Source organism: Gigantopelta aegis, chromosome 12 (genome assembly GCF_016097555.1).
Source record: "Gigantopelta aegis isolate Gae_Host chromosome 12, Gae_host_genome, whole genome shotgun sequence".
NCBI lineage: Eukaryota > Metazoa > Mollusca > Gastropoda > Neomphalida > Peltospiridae > Gigantopelta > Gigantopelta aegis.
In genome coordinates, this window is record NC_054710.1 from 7,150,614 (window position 1) to 7,171,210 (window position 20,597).

At 39.3% G+C, this 20,597-nt stretch overlaps 1 protein-coding gene across 2 annotated transcripts in view; it reads right to left on the reverse strand.

Moving 5' to 3' along the window:
- Window positions 1–20,597, reverse strand: part of LOC121386733 (nephrin-like) — a 148,885-nt gene that overhangs the window by 78,976 nt on the left and 49,312 nt on the right. For both annotated transcript variants that reach the window (XM_041517731.1, XM_041517730.1), the window contains exons 2-7: window positions 8,426–8,713; window positions 7,195–7,500; window positions 2,688–2,825; window positions 1,881–2,000; window positions 780–1,061; window positions 401–487 (exon numbers count right to left, since the gene is read on the reverse strand). In XM_041517731.1, coding sequence (XP_041373665.1) covers window positions 401–487; window positions 780–1,061; window positions 1,881–2,000; window positions 2,688–2,825; window positions 7,195–7,500; window positions 8,426–8,713 — 1,221 coding nt within the window. The remainder of the gene's footprint in view (window positions 1–400; window positions 488–779; window positions 1,062–1,880; window positions 2,001–2,687; window positions 2,826–7,194; window positions 7,501–8,425; window positions 8,714–20,597) is intronic.

A 20,597-nucleotide genomic window follows, 5' to 3' on the forward strand; every position in this document is an offset into this window, starting at 1 on the left:
ATTTTAGCTCAGTATCTTGACACATTGCGAAAAAAAAGTCAGGAAAGCTATATGTGGGACAGAGAGACAGACAGACAGACATAGACACACACACACACACAGACAGACAGACAGACAGACAGACATAGACACACACACAGACAGACAGACATACATAGACACACACACACAGACAGACAGACAGACAGACAGACAGACAGACAGACAGACAGACAGACATACATAGACACACACACACAGACAGACAGACAGACAGACAGACAGACAGAAAGTCTGAAACAGATACCGACAGACAGACAGACAAAGACACACACACACACACAGACAGACAGACAAAGACACACACACACACACAGACAGACAGTCAAAACAGACGGTGAGTAATAAGAGTTGACCGTACCTGGCGGGCTGGCCTCACACTTGAGAACGACGCGGTCCCCCTTGTTATAGTCAACGACCGGCTTGATGAAGGCGTTCCCGGGCTGGTCTGAAAACACACACACACACAGGGCTCCATTATTTCACATCTACAAACCTCTTATCACTGTCATCATAACATCTATACTGGACTTTTAATTTAATACATACAGCACATGAGGCCAACGGGATTCAACTGTATTTTTCATACAAAAGCTGATATGAAATTGCAGCTGTATAGCATGGATGGCTCTGTTAGTCAAAAACATCTCACAACGGTAGAAATCTCAGAACAATCTTTTTTTTTAAATATATATATACTACATATTTTTAATTTTTTTTAAAACCCAAAATCAACTCACATTGAACCAAAATCTGTGCAAACTTCTGTGCGACGACAGTCCTGGGCGTCTCCCCCGATACCTTGATCTGGCTCCATGCCTTGCACGTGTAGTTTCCCGCGTCAGACCGGCTGATCCGGTTGAAGACAAGGATCCGGTTCTGTCGCACGAACGACTGGTTTCCGTCCACACGCTCCCACTGGAACTGGTACGGTTTCGGGTTGGAGTCGATGTTGCATGTCACCTGCACGGGCTCCAGTTCGCGCGCCGTTGTTTTCAGCGGTACGGTGATGATGGGAGCATCTGCAGGTTAGTTCATTAAAAAGAGATTGGTGAAGGGAAGGAACTTAAAACTACATCTATTGGGTTATTTCAACACTATGTTTTGAGAGAGAGAGAGAGAGAGAGAGAGAGAGAGAGAGAGAGAGAGAGAGAGAGAGAGAGAGAGAGAGAGAGAGAGAGAGAGAGAGAGAGAGAGAGAGGAAAAGGAAGGAAAAGAAAGGAAAGAAATGTTTTATTTAACGACGCACTCAACACATTTTATTTACGGTTATAGGGCGTCAGACATATGGTTAAGGACCACACAGATATTGAGGGAGGAAACCTGCTGTCACCACTTCATGGGCTACTCTTTTCAATTAGCAGCAAGGGATCTATAATATGCATTATCCTATAGACAGGATAGCACATACCACAGCCTTTGATGTACCAGTCATGGTGCACTGGCTGGAGCGAGAAATAGCCCAATGGGACCACTGACTGGGATCGATCCCAAACCGACCACTCATCAAGTGAGCGCTTCACCACTGGGCTATGGAGAGAGAGAGATAGAGAGTGCCTCTTAACAATGCTAGAAGTAACTACTGAACACTCCCCGAAGTGGTCACACCAAATCCACAGCTAAAGGTGATGGGAAATGACACGTGTGGCACAAACAGCCACAAGAGATAAACATCTTTCACGGTTAGAGAGACAAGGACTGGGATGTGGAGATGGACAGCAAAAGAAGATGAAAGATAGGTGGAGCTGCCAGATCGGGAAGAAATGAGATGGAAGTCAAAGGAGAGAAAGTAAAGGGGGCAGTGGGATAAACAAAAAAGGGTATATAAAAAGTCTACTCACAAACAACGTTCACGTCAATACTGGCCCTTTTCAGTCCACCAATTCCGTTTGACGCTTCACAGGTGTAACGCCCAGAATGAGACTTTGTTGTTGGACGGAAGTATCTCGTTAACTGTCGACCTGCCATGGATAAAAATAAATACAGTCAATGAAATAGTTCTGATTTATCTGTTACATTTAGACAGACAAACAGACAGATAGACATACACACAGACAGACAGACACACATATACACACACACACAGACACACACATAGACAGACAGATACCACACACATAGACAGATAGACACACATACAGACAGATACACAGACAAACATACACACAGACAGACAGACACACAGGTATACACACACACACACACACACACACACAAACACACACACAGACACATAGACAGACAGATACCACACACATAGACAGATAGACAGACACACATACAGACAGACACACGGACACACACAGACAGACAGACAGAGAGAGATAGACAGACACAAACATACAGATAGACAGACAAACATACATACAGACACACACATACAGACACATATACATGTACACACACACAGACAGACATACACACAAAGAGACACACACAGACAGACACACACACACACACACACACATACAGAGAGAGAGAGAAACACACACACACAGCCAGCCACACAGACAGACACACACACACACACACATACAGAGAGAGAGAGAAACACACACACACAGCCAGCCACACAGACAGACAGACAGAGAGACAGAAATTGAGACAGAGATGACAGAGATGACAGACAGACAGACAAACAGACAGACCTAAAAGTGTTTTTCCTCCCCGTTTCCACGTGACTGCGTTGACTGCAGGATTGGCGTCCACCTGACAGGTGATCGTTGCGTTTACACCGAGTAACACGTACAGGGGGTTGTAGTCGCGGAACGTGATATACGGTGAGTCTGGAAAAATAGAAAATATCTCATAAATATAGACAAATACAGGCAAATATTATCTTTGTGATATACGGCGAGTCTGGCAAAATAGAAAATATCTCATAAATATATACAAATACAGGCAAATATTATCTTTGTGATATACAGTGAAAATATCTCATAAACATATATACCTATATAAATACAGGCAAATATTATATTTTCTAAAAATATTTATTAAAGTTAAATTAAAGTTTGTTTTGTTTTAATGACACCACTAGAGCACATTGATTTATTAATCAACAGCTATTTTATGTCAAACATTTGGTAATTTTTACATATAGTCTTAGAGAGGAAACCTGCACTACATTTTTCCATTAATAGCAAGATATATTTTATATGCACCATTCCACAGAGAGGATAGCACATACCATGGACTTTTATATAGTCTTAGAGAGGAAACCTGCACTATATTTTTCCATTAATAGCAAGAGATATTTTATATGCACCATCCCACAGACAGAATAGCACATACCATGGCTTTTTATATACAGTACCAGTTGTGGTGCACTGGCTGGAGCAAGAAATAGCCTAATGGGCCCACCGACGGCGATCACTTTACCACTGGGCTATGTCCCACCCCTCAATTTGTATTAATGACAGTTGCTATCAGTAATTTGAAAACTGATTAACTACTATCATTATCCCACCCCTCAATTTTTATTAATGACAGTTGCTATCAGTAATTTGAAAACTGGTTAACTACTATCATTATCCCACCCTCAATTTTTATTAATGACAGTTGCTATCAGTAATTTGAAAACTGGTTAACTACTATCATTATCCCACCCCTCAATTTTTATTAATGACAGTGGCTATCAGTAATTTGAAAACTGATTAACTACTATCATTATCCCACCCCTCAATTTTTATTAATGACAGTCGCTATCAGTAATTTGAAAACTGATTAACTACTATCATTATCCCACCCCTCAATTTTTATTAATGACAGTCGCTATCAGTAATTTGAAAACTGATTAACTACTATCATTATCCCACCCCTCAATTTTTATTAATGACAGTCGCTATCAGTAATTTGAAAACTGATTAACTACTATCATTATCCCACCCCTCAATTTTTATTAATGACAGTCGCTATCAGTAATTTGAAAACTGATTAACTACTATCATTATCCCACCCCTCAGTTTTTATTAATGACAGTCGCTATCAGTAATTTGAAAACTGATTAACTACTATCATTATCCCACCCCTCAATTTTTATTAATGACAGTTGCTATCAGTACTTTGAAAACTGATTAACTACTATCATTTAATATTTTAGAACTGTGTGTTTCTTTGATACCCAATAGTTGAGGCATGTTTTTGTGCTGGGGTGTCATTAAACATTCATTCATTAATCCATTCAGAACTATGTAATAATCTCTAAAACCTGTATAGCGAATGGTGATTCACTATAAAATGTTCTTTAAAAAACAAAGAATGCAATATTATAAAGCCTACGTGAGAAACAAAAATTGAATATTACACAGTGCACATAAAAAATGACACAAGAACTCAGTCTTTGTAAGTCATGTGGAAACACTAGCTTGTGGCTGCTCAGTCAATATAATCAATTTGTACAAGGAAGGAAGTTTATGTTTTATTCCAACAATGCGGTGCGGGACGTAGTCCAGTGGTAAAGGGTTCGCTCGATGCGAGGTCGGTCTGGGATCGATCCCCGTTGGTGGACCCATTGGGCTATTTCTCGCTCCAGCCAGTGCTCCACAACTGGTGTAACAAAGGCCGTGGTATGCACTACCTTGTCTGTGGGATGGTGCATATAAAAGATCCCTTGCTGCTAATCAAAAAGAGTACCCCATAAAGTGGTGACAGCGGTTTTCCTCTCTCAATATATGTGTGGTACTTAATGATATAACCGTAAATAAAATGTGTTGAGTGCGTCATTAAATAAAACATTTCCTTCCTTCTTTCCTTCCAACAACACAGTCAGCACATTTTAGTTACAGACATATGACATATGTCAGCACATTTTAGTTACAGACATATGACATATGTCAGCACATTTTAGATACAGACATATGACGTATGTCAGCACATTTTAGTTACAGACATATGACATATGTCAGCACATTTTAGATACAGACATATGACGTATGTCAGCACATTTTAGTTACAGACATATGACATATGTCAGCACATTTTAGTTACAGACATATGACATATGTCAGCACATTTTAGATACAGACATATGACGTATGTCAGCACATTTTAGTTACAGACATATGACATATGTCAGCACATTTTAGTTACAGACATATGACATATGTCAGCACATTTTAGTTACAGACATATGACGTATGTCAGCACATTTTAGTTACAGACATATGACGTATTTCAGCACATTTTAGTTACAGACATATGACGTATGTCAGCACATTTTAGTTACAGACATATGACGTATGTCAGCACATTTTAGTTACAGATATATGACGTGGGACATAGGGTTAAAGACCACAAAGATAACAAGATAGGAAACCCACTGCCATCAATTTGTACATTTATAATATCCACCACAAATAAATATATCATTGAATTTGAACCAAGTACGCATAGGATAAAACATATATTTATAGCTTTGATGTGGGGTTTTAGCCAATTTAATTTTAGAAGTAAACAGATCATTTGGGGTTGGGGTGTATGGAATAAAGGTAAATTTTTTTAATATATTTTTCACCCACAAAATCGAATTTTATTCAGATGAACACCCACCCACTCTTGCTGAGACAAAAGCATGTTTTAAAATGCAATATTAGGCTATTCATATCGGTGTCCAGAAAAAATATAGACAAAAAAAGAAGAATCAAACTCCCCACCCCCACGGTCCAGCACACACTATACCCCTGGATTATCTAGATCTGCAACAACATACTGACAATGATATTTGAAAAAAACAACCTTTGTACTCAGTCTGTGTAAGTCATGTGGAGCACTAGATGTTATGTTGCTAAGTTTGTGTAAACAATTTATAATTATTATCCACTGAATCAAGTATAGTAGAAAATACAGAACAGTCGTTTAGGTTACCAGGAAGTTAAGAACAGTTGTTTAGGTTACCAGGAAGTTAAGAACAGTCGTTTAGGTTACCAGGAAGTTAAGAAGAGTCGTTTAGATTACCAGGAAGTTAAGAACAGTCGTTTAGATTACCAGGAAGTTAAGAACCGTCGTTTAGGTTGCCGGGAAGTTAAGAACCGTCGTTTAGGTTGCCGGGAAGTTAAGAACCGTCGTTTAGGTTGCCAGGAAGTTAAGAACAGTCGTTTAGGTTACCAGGAAGTTAAGAACAGTCGTTTAGGTTACAAGGAAGTTAAGAACAGTCGTTAAGAACAGTCGTTTAGGTTACAAGGAAGTTAAGAACAGTCGTTTAGGTTACCAGGAAGTTAAGAACAGTTGTTTAGGTTACCAGGAAGTTAAGATTAATTTTATTTTGTTTAACGACACATTAAAGCACATCGATTTATTAATCATCGGCTATTGGATGTCAAACATTTGGTCATTTTGACTCGTAGTCTTCACAGGAAACCAGCTACATTTTTCCTAATACAGACAGGAAAGCACAGGCTTTGACAAGTTGTGAGGCACTGGTTGGAACAAGAGAAAAAAACAATCAGTTGAACGGATCCACCAAGGTGGTTTGATCCTACAATGCAAACTCAAGCGAGCGTTCAACTGAGCTAACTCCCGCCCCCCACAACTGTTCCAAAATCTAAATCCCACCCCCCAAAACTGTTCCAAAGGCTAAATCTCAACCCCCCACTGTTCCAAAATCTAAATCCCGCCCCCAAATCTAAATCTCAATCCCACCCCCCAAAACTGTTCCAAAATCTAAATCCCGCCCCCCCCCCCCACAACTGGTACAAAGGCTAACTCCCGCCCCCCAAAACTGTTCCAAAATCTAAATCCCGCCCCCAACAACTGTTCCAAAATCTAAATCCGGCCCCTGACAACTGTTCCAAAATCTAAATCCGGCCCCCAACAACTGTTCCAAAATCTCAATCCCGCCACCCACAACTGCTCCAAAATCTAAATCCCGCCCCCGACAACTGTTCCAAAATCTCAATCCCCGCCCCAAACCATGTTCCAATATCTCAATCCCTCCCCCCAAATCCAAAATCTAAAATCCCGCCCCCGACAACTGTTCGGCAACATATCAATCCGCCCACCCCCCCACAAATCCCAATCCGGCCCCCAACAACTGTTCCAAAATCTCAATCCCGCCACCCACAACTGCTCCAAAATCTAAATCCCGCCCCCGACAACTGGTACAAAGGCTTAATCCCACCTCCCCACATGCCTATAGCGTCAATCTAAGGTACATACACTTGACTGACAGGATGCGGCTGTCCGTCAACTTGTTGTTTGAGTTGATCGTGTTGTACACGACACACGTGTAGTTGGCCTTGTGGTCGGTCCGGTTCAACACCCGCGTTATCCGCCCACTAGAGATCCCGCCCACACGTGACGATGGTGTGTAGTCAGAATCGAAAATCTCCTGCCCGTTTTTGAGCCATGAAATTGTCGGGTTTGGATTCCCGCCTCTCGATTCACAGACGAACACGATCACTTGTCCCTCTGTGAAGCTGCTCCCGGTGAAATTCCAAGTGATAACAGGAGGTCCAGGCGGCACTGAAATGTGAAGAGAAAGTGCAGACAGTGTATTAGAAAGTATAAAATTCTTAACAGACTGAGGATTACTAGAAAAACTCTTAACAGACTGAGGAGTTCATTTACATGTTACCAAATATGATTTTTTTTTTAATGTTTTGTAAATTTTTACATAGACCTCAGATTTCCCTTATTCTACATTTCAAATATTAAAAAAAAATTAATTAAATTTAAAAAACTATAAGTTAGTCAAAGAGAAAACAAAGAGAAAAGATTGAAGACTGAAGTTACATTTGACCACAGCTGGAAATGTTTTGAAATGAAAAGTTTGTCAATAAGATAACAGTAAATACAAAAACTTCATACGGACCAAAGATAATCTTTATTCTCTGTTAGCAGTTTGTAATATTTATAAACAATATGCAGGGCAAGAAAGAGACAGAAACAGTTAGATAGAGAGACAGAGATACAGAGAGAGAAAGAGAGAGACACAGAGAGTAAGACACAGACACACAGACACAGACAGAGAAGAGAGGGAAGGAGCGAGGGAATGAGAGAAAGAGAGAGAGAGAGTGTGAGAGAGAGAGAGAGAGAGAGAGAGAGAGAGAGAGAGAGAGAGAGAGAGAGAGAGAGAGAGAGAGAGAGAGAGAGAGAGAGAGAGAGAGAGAGAGACAGACAGACAGACAGACAGACAGACAGACAGACAGACAGACAGACAGACAGACAGACAGACATACAGACAGACAGAGAGAGAGACAGAGAGAGAGAGAGAGAGCGAGAGAGAGAGCGAGAGAGAGAGCGAGAGAGAGAGAGAGAGAGAGAGAGAGAGAGAGAGAGAGAGAGAGAGAGAGAGAGAGAGAGGGAGAGAGAGAGGGAGGGAGAGAGAAACAGAGAGAGACAGATAGGATCACAGAGACTATATATATATATTAATTGCTATACTTACACAGTACAGTGAGTATTGCGGTCTCCGTGGCGAAGTCCTGCACGTTACACACGTACTGCCCATTATCAGACTCCTGTATGTGTGATATGTTCAAGTTGTACCGCCCCACGATGCTGTACCGCGCCGGCGCGTTGTACCGGTCCGTGTTCGAGAACAACACCGAGCCCGAACCGTTCGTCCATATCACAGTTTTGTCAGACTGGTCGACTTCACAGTGGAATGTGACGGAGCCTCCTTTCGGAGCCTGCGCATCCGTGGGTTTCCGTAGCCATGACAACCCATCAGCCACTGAAATTAAAGAAAAAAGAAAGTGAATGTGTGAAGAAAGGAAAGTTTGTTTTAATTTGATAAGAAATAACAAAACAGTACATTGTTTAACACATGGCTGTTATGGTTTTGTCACTTTGCTCAATTAGGGAATCACTATCTTGTATACTGTCGATAATTGAGTGTAGCAAAGATGGTAAAACAGATTGGGGTTTTTACAAATTGCATATAAAAGTAAAATTTGTTTTATTTAATGACGCCAATAGAGCACATTAATTTTTTATATTATCATCGGCTATTGGACGTCAAACATATGGTCATTCTAACAGTTTTTAGAGGAAATCTGCTGTCGCCACATAGACTATCCTTTTACGACAGGCAGCAAGGGATCTTCTATTTGCGCTTCCCACAGGCAGGATAGCTCAAACCATGGCCTTTGTTGAACCAGTTATGGATCACTGGTCGGTCCAAGTGGTTTACACCTACCCATTGAGCCTTGAGGAGCACTCACTCAGGGTTTGGAGTTGGTATTTGGATTAAAAATCCCATGCCTCGACTGGGATCCGAACCCAGTACCTACCAGCCTGTAGACTGATGGCCTAACCACGACGCCACCGAGGCTGGTCAAAATTGCACATACTGAAAACATTTTTTAATTCTTTTCTTTTTATGTAAAGCCAAACTGGATTTATTGGAAAAAAAAAACCCCACTTAAAATGTAGATGTAATGGGGTATAGATAGAGATGACATGTTTGGATGGATGGCGAGACCAGAATAATAATAAAATACTTCTCAGAACAAGGGAAAACGTCTATTTCTGCTGAGTCCATAACTGTTCTGATTCTAGTTATGACAATAAACATGAGTTATTCCCCTTAGATCACAAGCAAAAGCTTTAACAAGAACCCAAATAGTAGGTTTTTGACTGTAAATAAGCATATTCACCATCAACTGGTATATTAAATGCTGTGGTATGTGCTACCCTGCCTGTGGGATGGTACATATAAAAGAGCACATTGCTTTATAAGTCATCAGCTAGTGGAAGTCAAATGACATAATTCTGATATATAGTCTTAAAGGCACAGTTTGCTGCACTTTTTAAGATGTTATCGACTAACAGAGACTTTTTAACGATTGTAATTACATATCAAATATATTTTTTCTGCATAAAATATTAGTGGCTGTATATTAAACGTGTTTCTGATCATTCTAATATTTGTACTACGTTAAATTTCATTTTATTTCCTAAATTATTTAAAGACAAAATCCAGTTTGGCCTTCTTACAAATATTAAGATGACCAGAAACACATTGAATATACAGACACTGATATTCTAAACAAGAAAATATATTTAATATGTAAGTTTAATCATAGAAATGTTTTATTAGTCGGAAACATCTTACAATGCAGCAAACTCGGGAATGTCCCTTTAAGAGAAACATCTTACAATGCAGCAAACTCGGGAATGTCCCTTTAAGAGAAACATCTTACAATGCAGCAAACTCGGGAATGTCCCTTTAAGAGAAACATCTTACAATGCAGCAAACTCGGGAATGTCCCTTTAAGAGAAACATCTTACAATGCAGCAAACTCGGGAATGTCCCTTTAAACGAAAACCCGCTACATTTTCCCATTAGCAGCAAGGGATCTTTTATATGCACCATCCCACAGACAAGATAGTATATACCACGGCCTTTGATATACCAGTCGTGGTATACTGGCTGGAACCGACGGGGATCGATCCCACACTGACCACACATCAGGCGAGTACTTACCAACAGACTATGTCCCATCCCGCCCCTCTTGTCTTTACGAGATCAAGTATTACTTTTACAATCATTGTCATGATGGCAGTGCTGAGGTCAACTTTTGCACTGAACGTCTAAAAGTTTCGCATTTAAATCTGTTTCTCAAAAACAACGCGTGCTAGGTTAGTGAAACTTGGTTTAAAGTTGTACCTAATGATGTTCATTACAATGCATCAAAAAAACGATTATAGTGTGCGAGATATTTAATTCTGCAGGGCTGATCACAGCACCATCCAGTGACATTGGCTTGAGTGAAATCTGTCTAATACAGCATATACAGTATATGAGCATGACAAAATTATCCGCTAACACAGCACTCTCTGTATAAATGCATATTTCTCCAGCCCCCCAACCCTTGAATCTGGTGTAGACAGAATCTACAGTAAATTAAAATACAGATATCAAACGTAATGAAAACCGACAGCGCCAGAGACATAGATGCTTCTAGTCAGAGTTATCTCCCTTCCAATCAGACCTGGAACTCTCTAGTTGCTGATTGGCAGCACCACTGCTGCGGAAATCAAAAGTGTTTTAAAAACACAAACAGGGGTAACCGGTTACAGCAAGTTCACATGGACAAATCGATGCTAATTTCACAGTATAACAGAATCATTGTTGCTAATGCTCTTCAGGTGAATACTGTACAACACAACTATACATGTGAGAGAGGAAGGAAGGAAGGAAGGAAGGAAGGAAGGAAGGAAGGAAATATCTTATTTAACAACGCACTCAACACATTTTATTTACGGTTATATGGTGTTGAGCATATGGTTAAGGACCACACAGATATTGAGAGAGGAAAACCCGCTGTCACCACTTCATGGGCTACTCTCCTCAATCAGCAGCAAGGGATCTTTCATATGCACCATCCCACAGACAGGATAGCACATACCATGACCTTTGATACACCAGTCGTGGTGCACTGGCTGGAGCGAGAAATAGCCCAATAGGCCCACTGTCATCATGCTTAATGTCAGCCAACCACTGGTGAGGATTTTCTGACTGAATTGTTCATGTTAGGTCCGAAAGGATCGTATCGTTTTGGGTTATTAGTTTTGTAAATATTCTTTGCCATTTCAACCAATATATCTTGTGCTCTTTACATGTATTATTCATGTCCTGTTGCTCCATATACAATTTTCATATTGAGGAGAATTAATTACCAGTTTCTTTTCACCTGTCAGCAGACTGGTGACTGTGTAAAAACATTTCACAAACCACTGTTTGGACAGACAGCCCAGACAGCTAAGGAATGTATGCCCAGGTCAGCGTGCTTGAACCTTAATTGGATATAAGCACGTAAGTAAGTTGAAATGAAATGAATGACTGTGTAAAAACATTTCACACACCTCATCTCCAGCTTTGAGTCATCGGAGCTTCGAAATGGACTTAACCTGTCAAATGACACTTTCACGTGCGATTGATTTTTACCTGGCCGACGAAACAAAACTGTTGCCTAACGACCGGTCCCACGGGTAGAAAGTGTTAATCCACATGAAATAGTAATTTGACCGTGAGACGAAACATTAACTATGGTGGAATATCTGAAACCCACAATGTAATACAGAAGAGTAAGGCGACTACAGCATAATTTTAATAAAGACTGAAATAATAATTTGACCCGTCGCGAGACAATAAATTAACTACCATGGAACGAACGTGTAACCACGCAGAGTTAAAGGTCTACAGTGTAATTATTATAAAGACTGAAACCCCATGGATAGAAACTGCTACATGTAATAATTTGACCACGAAAAAAGAATTAAACAAGGTTGTTTTAGAAATGACCACATAGGAATGGATGGACGGATGGACGGATGGACGGATGGATGGATGGACGGATGGACGGATGGACGGATGGACGGATGAATGGATGGACGGATGGACGGATGGATGGATGGACGGATGGACGGATGGATGGATAACTAGAATTAAACAAGGTTGTTTTAGAAATAACCACATGGGAATGGATGGACGGATGGACGGATGGATGGATAACTAGATATTAAACAAGGTTGTTTCAGAATTGACCACATGGGGATGAGTGGGAGGGTGGGTGGATGGATGGATGGATGGATGGATGGATGGATGGATGGATGGATGGATGGATGGATGGATGGATGGATGGATGGATGGATGGATAGGTGGGTGGATGAGTGGATGTATGGATGAATAGATGGATGGATGGATGGATGGATGGATGTGTGGATGGGTGGATGGGTGGGTGGATGGGTGGATGGGTGGATGGATGGATGGATGTGTGGATGGATGGATGGATGGGTGGGTGGATGGATGGATGGATGGATGGATGGGTGGATGGGTGGATGGATGGATGGATGGATGGATGTGTGGATGGGTGGATGGGTGGGTGGATGGATGGATGGATGGATGGATGGGTGGATGGGTGGATGGATGGATGGATGGATGGATGGATGGATGGGTGGATGGGTGGATGGGTGGATGGGTGGATGGATGGATGGATGGATGGATGGGTGGGTGGGTAGATTTGGGTGGGGTTTTGGGTGGGTATATGGTTGGGTGGATGTGTTTTCGGTGTTTGGTAGACATGGTTTTGGTGGGTGTGTAGGCGAATGGATGGATGGATGGATGGATGGATGGATGGATGGGTGGGAGGTTGTGTGTTTGTATTTGGGTTTGGGTGGGTGGGTGTTGGACAGACGGATGGATCGACGGATGGACAGATGGATAAGTGTGTGATCTTTTATGTGCACCATCTCACAGACAGGATAGCACATACCATAGCACCTTTAAGCCTGGTCTAATTATACACAGCAATCTGATACTGACAAATTTCTGTGTCCAATATATCATGTCCACCTTTGGCTAATGTGACAAACCCTATTAGTGGTGAAAGCGGTTAAGTAATGGGAAGTTAAAATGTTTAGAGAAACTAGGCCTCACATTGGTCTCCACGTTAATGTTGTTTCCCGATTTTACATCAATCACTTTCACAAGCGAAACTGACAGCTGTTCATTTCATCATCGATCGAAACCCGTGTTTTTCAGGTAGCAATGAAATGATACCCACAATGCAGTGCAAACACCAGTTTGGACATAACTCACACAACAACAGTTTTATAAATCAATGGAAATAAGAATTCTCTGATATTTTGTTTTTCAAAATTAAGAAAATGAAATGAAAGCACTGTTTGTTTAATACATTTTTTCTGTTCTAGTCAGTATCCCACAACTGTTATACAAAAGGCTGTGGTTTATGCTGTCCTGTCTCTTGCAAAGTGACTATAAAAGATCCCTTGCTGATAAATTGTAAATTGTAGCGGGTTTCCTCCGATGACTACGGAGTCAGAATTCCCAAATGTTTGACATCCAATAGCCGATGATTGATTAATCAATGTACTCTAGTGGTTCAGTTAAAGGGACATTCCCGAGTTTGCCGCATTGTAAGATGTTTCCAAGTAATAAAATAATTCTACGATTAAACTTACATATTAAATATATTTTCTTGTTTAGAATATCAGTGTCTGTATATTCAATGTGTTTCTGGTCATCTTAATATTTGTAAGAAGCCCAAACTGGATTTTGTCTTCAAATAATTTCGTACATATGAAAAAACTATATTTTAGGAAATAAAATGAAATTTAACCTAGTACAAATATAAGAACAATCAGAAACATGTTTAATATACAGCCACTAGTATTTTATGCAGAAAAATGTATTTAATATTTAATTACAATCGTTAAAAAGTCTTTGTTAGTCGATAACATCTTAATAATTGCAGCAAACTCAGGAATGTCCCTTTAATTAAATATATAACTTCTTACTCATATGGGCTCAAATATACGGAGTAATATTTTTTTCAATAATTACAATGTTCAGATTGCTTCCACAGTCACTGATTGGCTGGCTTAAAAATGATGATGTTTGGATGGCTGTTCGCTATATGATCTACAAAGATTTACAGTCAAATATTGACTTTTTTTCATAAACATGAAATAGTATATTGTCATAAGTGGCTTTAATAGCATAGAAAAAGAATTATTTTCTAATGCAATCAGTTGTATTTGTCTGTAAAAAGAACGCCCTTATGCTATAACGTCACTTACATTACGTCATGTAATGCGCGTAAGATTATATGACGTAATGGCTGATGGCTTTGTTGTAGACTGCAGAGGAATTTTTACATTAAAAATCAGTTAAAATTGACAATGGGTGATAAAAAGAATAACCAACTCACTACGAGAAGTTACGAATTATCTGTCGCTCGTGAATGAATGTTGTGAAACTGACAATGGGTGATAAAGAGAAAAACCAACTCACTACGAGAAGTTACGAATTATCTGTCCCTCATGAATGAATGTTGTAAAACCCAAGCCTTGAATGTTGTAAAACTCTTGCAAAAGGCTCGGGTTTCCAACATTCATTCACTTGGCTGGAGCGAGAAATAGCCCAATGGGCCCACTGACAGGGATCGATCCCAGATATCAAGTGAGTGCTTTGCCTTGTAGCTCGTTTGCTTTTCTCTAAATACGTAATGTCATTTCCTGATATTAGACTACCACTTGGCAAAATACAATTTTACTTTATTATATAGTTAACCCTTAAGTTTACTTTATAGATTTTTTATTTTTCAAAAAAAAATAAAAAAATATTGGAAACCTAATATCCAGTTTGACCTACTACCAACATTAGGCAATCAAAAACAGTGTGCATCTTATTAAACAAAAACATTGATACTCTAGACAAAAGTTAAAGTTTATTTTGTTTAACGACACCACTAGAGAACATTGATTTATTAATTAATCATCGGCTGTTGGATGTCAAACATTTGTTAATTCTGACCTAGTCTTAGAACTGGCGCCATATAACCATAAATAAAATGTGTTGAGTGCGTCGTTAAATAAAACATTTCTTATTATTATCATAGTCTTAGAAAGGAAACTCGATATATTTTTCCATTAGTAGCAAGGTATCTTTTACATGCACCATCCCACAGGCAGGATAGTACATACCACGGCCTTTGATATACCAGTTGTGGTGCACTGGCTAGAACGAGAAATAGCCTGATACCCTAAACAAGAAATTGTATTTAATAATGTGAAAATCTCGAGACAGTCTCTTTTAGAAAAAAGGAAGGAAGGAAATGTTTTATTTAACGATGCACTCAACACATTTTATTTATAATTATATGGTGTCGGACATATGGTTACGGTCCACACAGATATTGAGAGAGGAAACCCGCTGCCGCCACTTCATGGGCTACTCTTTCCGATTAGCAGCAAGGGATCTTATATATGCACCATCACACAGACAGGATAGCACATACCACGGCCTTTGATATACCAGCCCTGGTGCACTGGCTGGGAATGAATGAATGTTTAATGACACCCCAGCACAAAAACACACATCGGCTATTGGGTGAAGCGAGAAATAGCCCAATGGGCCCACCAACGGGAATCGATCCCAGACCGATTGCGCATCAAGCGAACGCTTTACAAATGGGCTACGTCCTGCCCTTTTAAGAAAAAAGTAAAAATCTCATTCCCAGGTTAGAAAAAATGGAAAAGATTTGTGACCTGCAAACTAATCAAGTAACCCAATATTCAAACCACCAATCAGCCATTGTAGCCGCATTGTGGCCGCTTCCGACTCACAACAAAAGCCTGCGACAAAAGCAGCAATATAACCAGCTGACTTATTGCATGACAATGTGACTTAGGCAGATTTGATTATTACTTTCCTCCACGAACGAGTCACGTTCGGTCGTCACGGTGAAAAAAAATGAAAAAAAGTAAAAAGGGAGAAATGGAAAAAGAGGCTAACTGCGGCACAGTTAGACTGGTTGAGTACGGAGTGTATGATCATGTAAATAAACCCGTCTATTACGAGATTAGGGAGCTTTACGTAGTTTGATGGGAAATGTCAACATGCTCAATAGAAGGGGAAAATGAAATTACAGTGCATTTTCTCATCTGTGTGACATTTTCGATACTGTAATAAAAACTCTTTTTTTTGTGAATCACTGCAAAACCAGTGAAGCTAAAGTTATTTCAATATCTGGTTTTTTAAATTAATTTAAAAAAAAGATTCTTTTGGTGAGGTTGATTTTTAGTTTTTTTAAACATTTTTTATTAAGGAGGGATAGAGGGAGGGATAGAGGGAGGGATGGGGGAGGGATTGGGGATGAATGGATGGATGGATGGATGGATGGATGGATGGATGGATGGATGGATGGGAGGGAGGGAGGGAGGGAAGGATAGAGGGACGTGGAGGGATGGAGGGACATGGATGGATGCATGGATGGATGGATGGAAGCATGAATAGATGGAGGGAGGGAAGGATGGAGTGATGGATGGATGGATGGATGGATGGATGGACAGATGAATGGATGGATGGATGGATGGATGGATGGAAGCATGAATAGATGGAGGGAAGGATGGATGGAGGGATGCATAGATGGATGCATGGATGGATGGATGGATGGATGGATGGATGGATGGATGGATGGATGGATGGATGAAAAAATGAAATAATAATCTTATGACGAGTGGATGCTACAAAAGATCATCAAAGCAGGGCGATATCAAAAATCCAACCAAACTACACAGCAGTCTTCATTATTGCATGAACAACACCACAACACCACAACACCGTTGTCTACCGTACACTTAATAGTTAATACACAGAAACATTACATCAAAGTGGCAGCATCACGTTACACAAACACACACACAAAAATCCACCTGCGACAACCAATCTTTCTGTTTTTTTATATGACACCCATTATTTCCCCTTACACAATACCTAATCCTTTTGGAACTGTCCACTATTTATAGTCACGTCCGACACCCAGCAGGGAGGCAGTGCCACCGAAATACTTATTGTGAACATTTACGCCTAGTGTTGGCGTACCTACAGAGAAAGACAAAACATTAGGTAGGTATACGAGGCATGAAAAATGTCCTGATCAACAATGGCAAAGAGAAGTGCGGATTAGCGAAGGGGTGAGACAGAGGTTGTGAGAGAATGGACACAGGGGAGGGGTAGCATGATAATAGAGATGGGGGGGGGCAGCCTTTGGGGAGGGGTGGTGTTGCATAACAAGGTGATGTGATGATGTTTGTTTGTTACAGCAGAAAACTGGTACTAATTGCTGCCTTACAGGCACAGGTTGGTTAGTGAAGTGTGTGTTAACTCTTAAAGGGACATTCCTGAGTTTGCTGCATTGTAAGATGTTTCTGACTAATAAAATGAGGAAAATCTACATACCGGGTACAAATTCCGCCACTATTAGTTAACTCAATTATACTTTTTTCCTTTTAGCCGAAAACAATTTAATGCAGGATAAAAATAAAATTGAAATTCCCGAATTTGCTGCATTGTAAGATGTTTCTCTTAAAGGGACATGCCCGAGTTTGCTGCATTGTAAGATGTTTCTCTTAAAGGGAAATTCCCGAATTTGCTGCATTGTAAGATGTTTCTGTTAAAGGGACATTCCCGAATTTGCTGCATTGTAAGATGTTTCTCTTAAAGGGAAATTCCCAAATTTGCTGCATTGTAAGATGTTTCTGACTAATAAGATATTTCTACGATTAAACTTACATATTAAATATATTTTCTTTCTTGTTCAGAATATCAGTGTCTGTATATTCAATGTGTTTCGGTCATTTCCAACTAATAAAATATTTCTACGATTAAACTTACATATTACATATATTTTCTTGCTTAGAGTATCACTGTCTGTATATTCAATGTGTTTCTGGTCGTCTTAATATTTGTGAGAAGCCCAAACTGGTTTTGTCTTCAAATAATTTTGTAAGTATGAAAAAATTTTATTTTAGGAAATAAAATGAAATTTAACCTAGTACAACTATTAGAACGATCACAAACATGTTTAATATTGATTTGTTAATCATTAGCTATATTGAATATCAAACATTTGGTAATTCTGACATAATATAGTTTCACTATATTTTTTTATTAGTAGACAGGATAGTACATACCACAGTATTGGATATACCAGTTGTGGTGCACTGGCTGCAATGAGAAGTAGTCCAATGCAGGCCTAGCTTTGGCACTTGCCAAAATCGCCAATTACGAATTTCAAAAACAATTGCCGAATTTTATTTTAATTTGGCTAATTAATTTCATGTAATAATTGATATTTTGTTAGACAATAACTGTGTTTCTGAATTTTTTTAAGTTCAGTAGATAATTTTGCAAAATGTTCTGCTGACCAAGAGGTAACCCTGCCACTGACAGGGATCGATCCTAGACCGACCGTGCATGAAGCGAGTGTTTTACCACTGGGCTACATCGTGCCCCCCAGTTGACATGTATGTCGTAGCTGATATCGGCAATCATGCAGTGACTCTGATATAAATGTACGCAGCCATTTTTAACACCTGTTTCCTCACACGGAATGATCAGTGTTGTCTATATTCCGTGCTGACTCATCACTTTACATTCCACGCAGCACACTCATTATTTTTGTGCCAGATGAGAAAGCGCACTCACAGACATGTATTTCTTGACACTTGCAACAATATTCGTTAAATCTCATTAGTACTGAGATTCTTACAGGTGGATTTTTCACAGGTGCAGATCTAGGGGGGTGGGTAGGGTCTAGGAATATCGACCACCCCTGCTTGAATTTTTAAATTTGTTTTGCTCATTTCAAAGAGCTTATTTCTAATTGTAAAACTTTTTTTGTTCTCTTTGTTCTCATGTATAAATAGTTTTGGACGCCTTCCTTGCAAAAATTCCTGAATCCATGTCTGTTTTCTCCAAGAAATATTTACTTAATTATGCAGGAAATAATATTGTTTTTAAAGTGACAGCATTATAGTTGAGTTTTTGCTAATGTTCACTCAAAATAATAATAATAATAATAATAATAATAATAATAATAATAATAATAAAAGAAATTTAAAGTTTAAAAAGGAGAAAAAGATGTTCAATCAACCATTAATTATTTTTTTTTTTTACACTTTTAACCCACCCCACACCCCTCAGATTTGTTCTCAAGATTAAAAGAGTTCAAATCATTTAACCATGAAAACTTTTTATTACAATACAGTAAAACAAAACATTTAATGTCACCCACCAAACAAAAAACACCACAAAAAACAACAACAACAAGGCACCACACTAAAAAGGTGTTAACTCAACCATAAATAAAAACTCCCATACATTTTCTAATTTGTTTTTCAGAGTAAAATAAAACATTTCACTAAAAGAAAACTACACCAAAAACATATCCATTCAACTGGAAATAAAACACCACATACATTTGCTAACATTTCTACACAAACCTTCCCATCTTTTTCACATAAGCTAATTTACAGCAAAAGGCACAAACACAAAAATGGTTTATTGCAAAATTCTTAATTTTTAAAACTGAAATACCGCCCCGCCCCAACAACAAAAAAAGAATCCTTAAAACACACCATGTTCACTCAACCATAAATAAAACAAAACATATATAATATACTAACTCTGTATCACCTTACTTCTGATCCTTTTCCCCATGATTAAAACATCTCCAATCGCACAACCCCCCAAAAACAAAAACGTCTTCAAAATACACCATGTTCACTGAATCATAAATAAAACAAAACATACACATTCTATCCCCTTTCTACTGATCCTTTCCCCCCCATGATTAAAATATCTCCAATCACCCCCTCTCCCCCCCCCCCCCAAAAAAAAAACATCCTCAAAATACACCATGTTCACTCAACCACAAATAAAACAAAACATACACATACTAACACACTATCCCCTTTCTTGTGATCTTTTCCCCTTATGATTAAAACATCTCCAATCACAACAACAAAAAACAAAAAACAGCCAAAAAACTGATGTGAACTGTTCTCTAATTGGGAGTGATTACAATGTGGGCCGTCCCGAACCTGTGATGTATACATTACTATTTACTCTCTAATTAATACGTAGGTTGGGATGTCCCTGTTTGCTCTGCCAGACACTGTTAGTTTAGAGATGGGGTCTTTTTTCCCTCCGATGTGACAAGAAGTCAACGGGGTGAGCCGCGATGGCAAACATCCCCATTTCTTTAACCGTGGCGTGTAAACGTCCGTGTTTGCTCAGCAGTTTG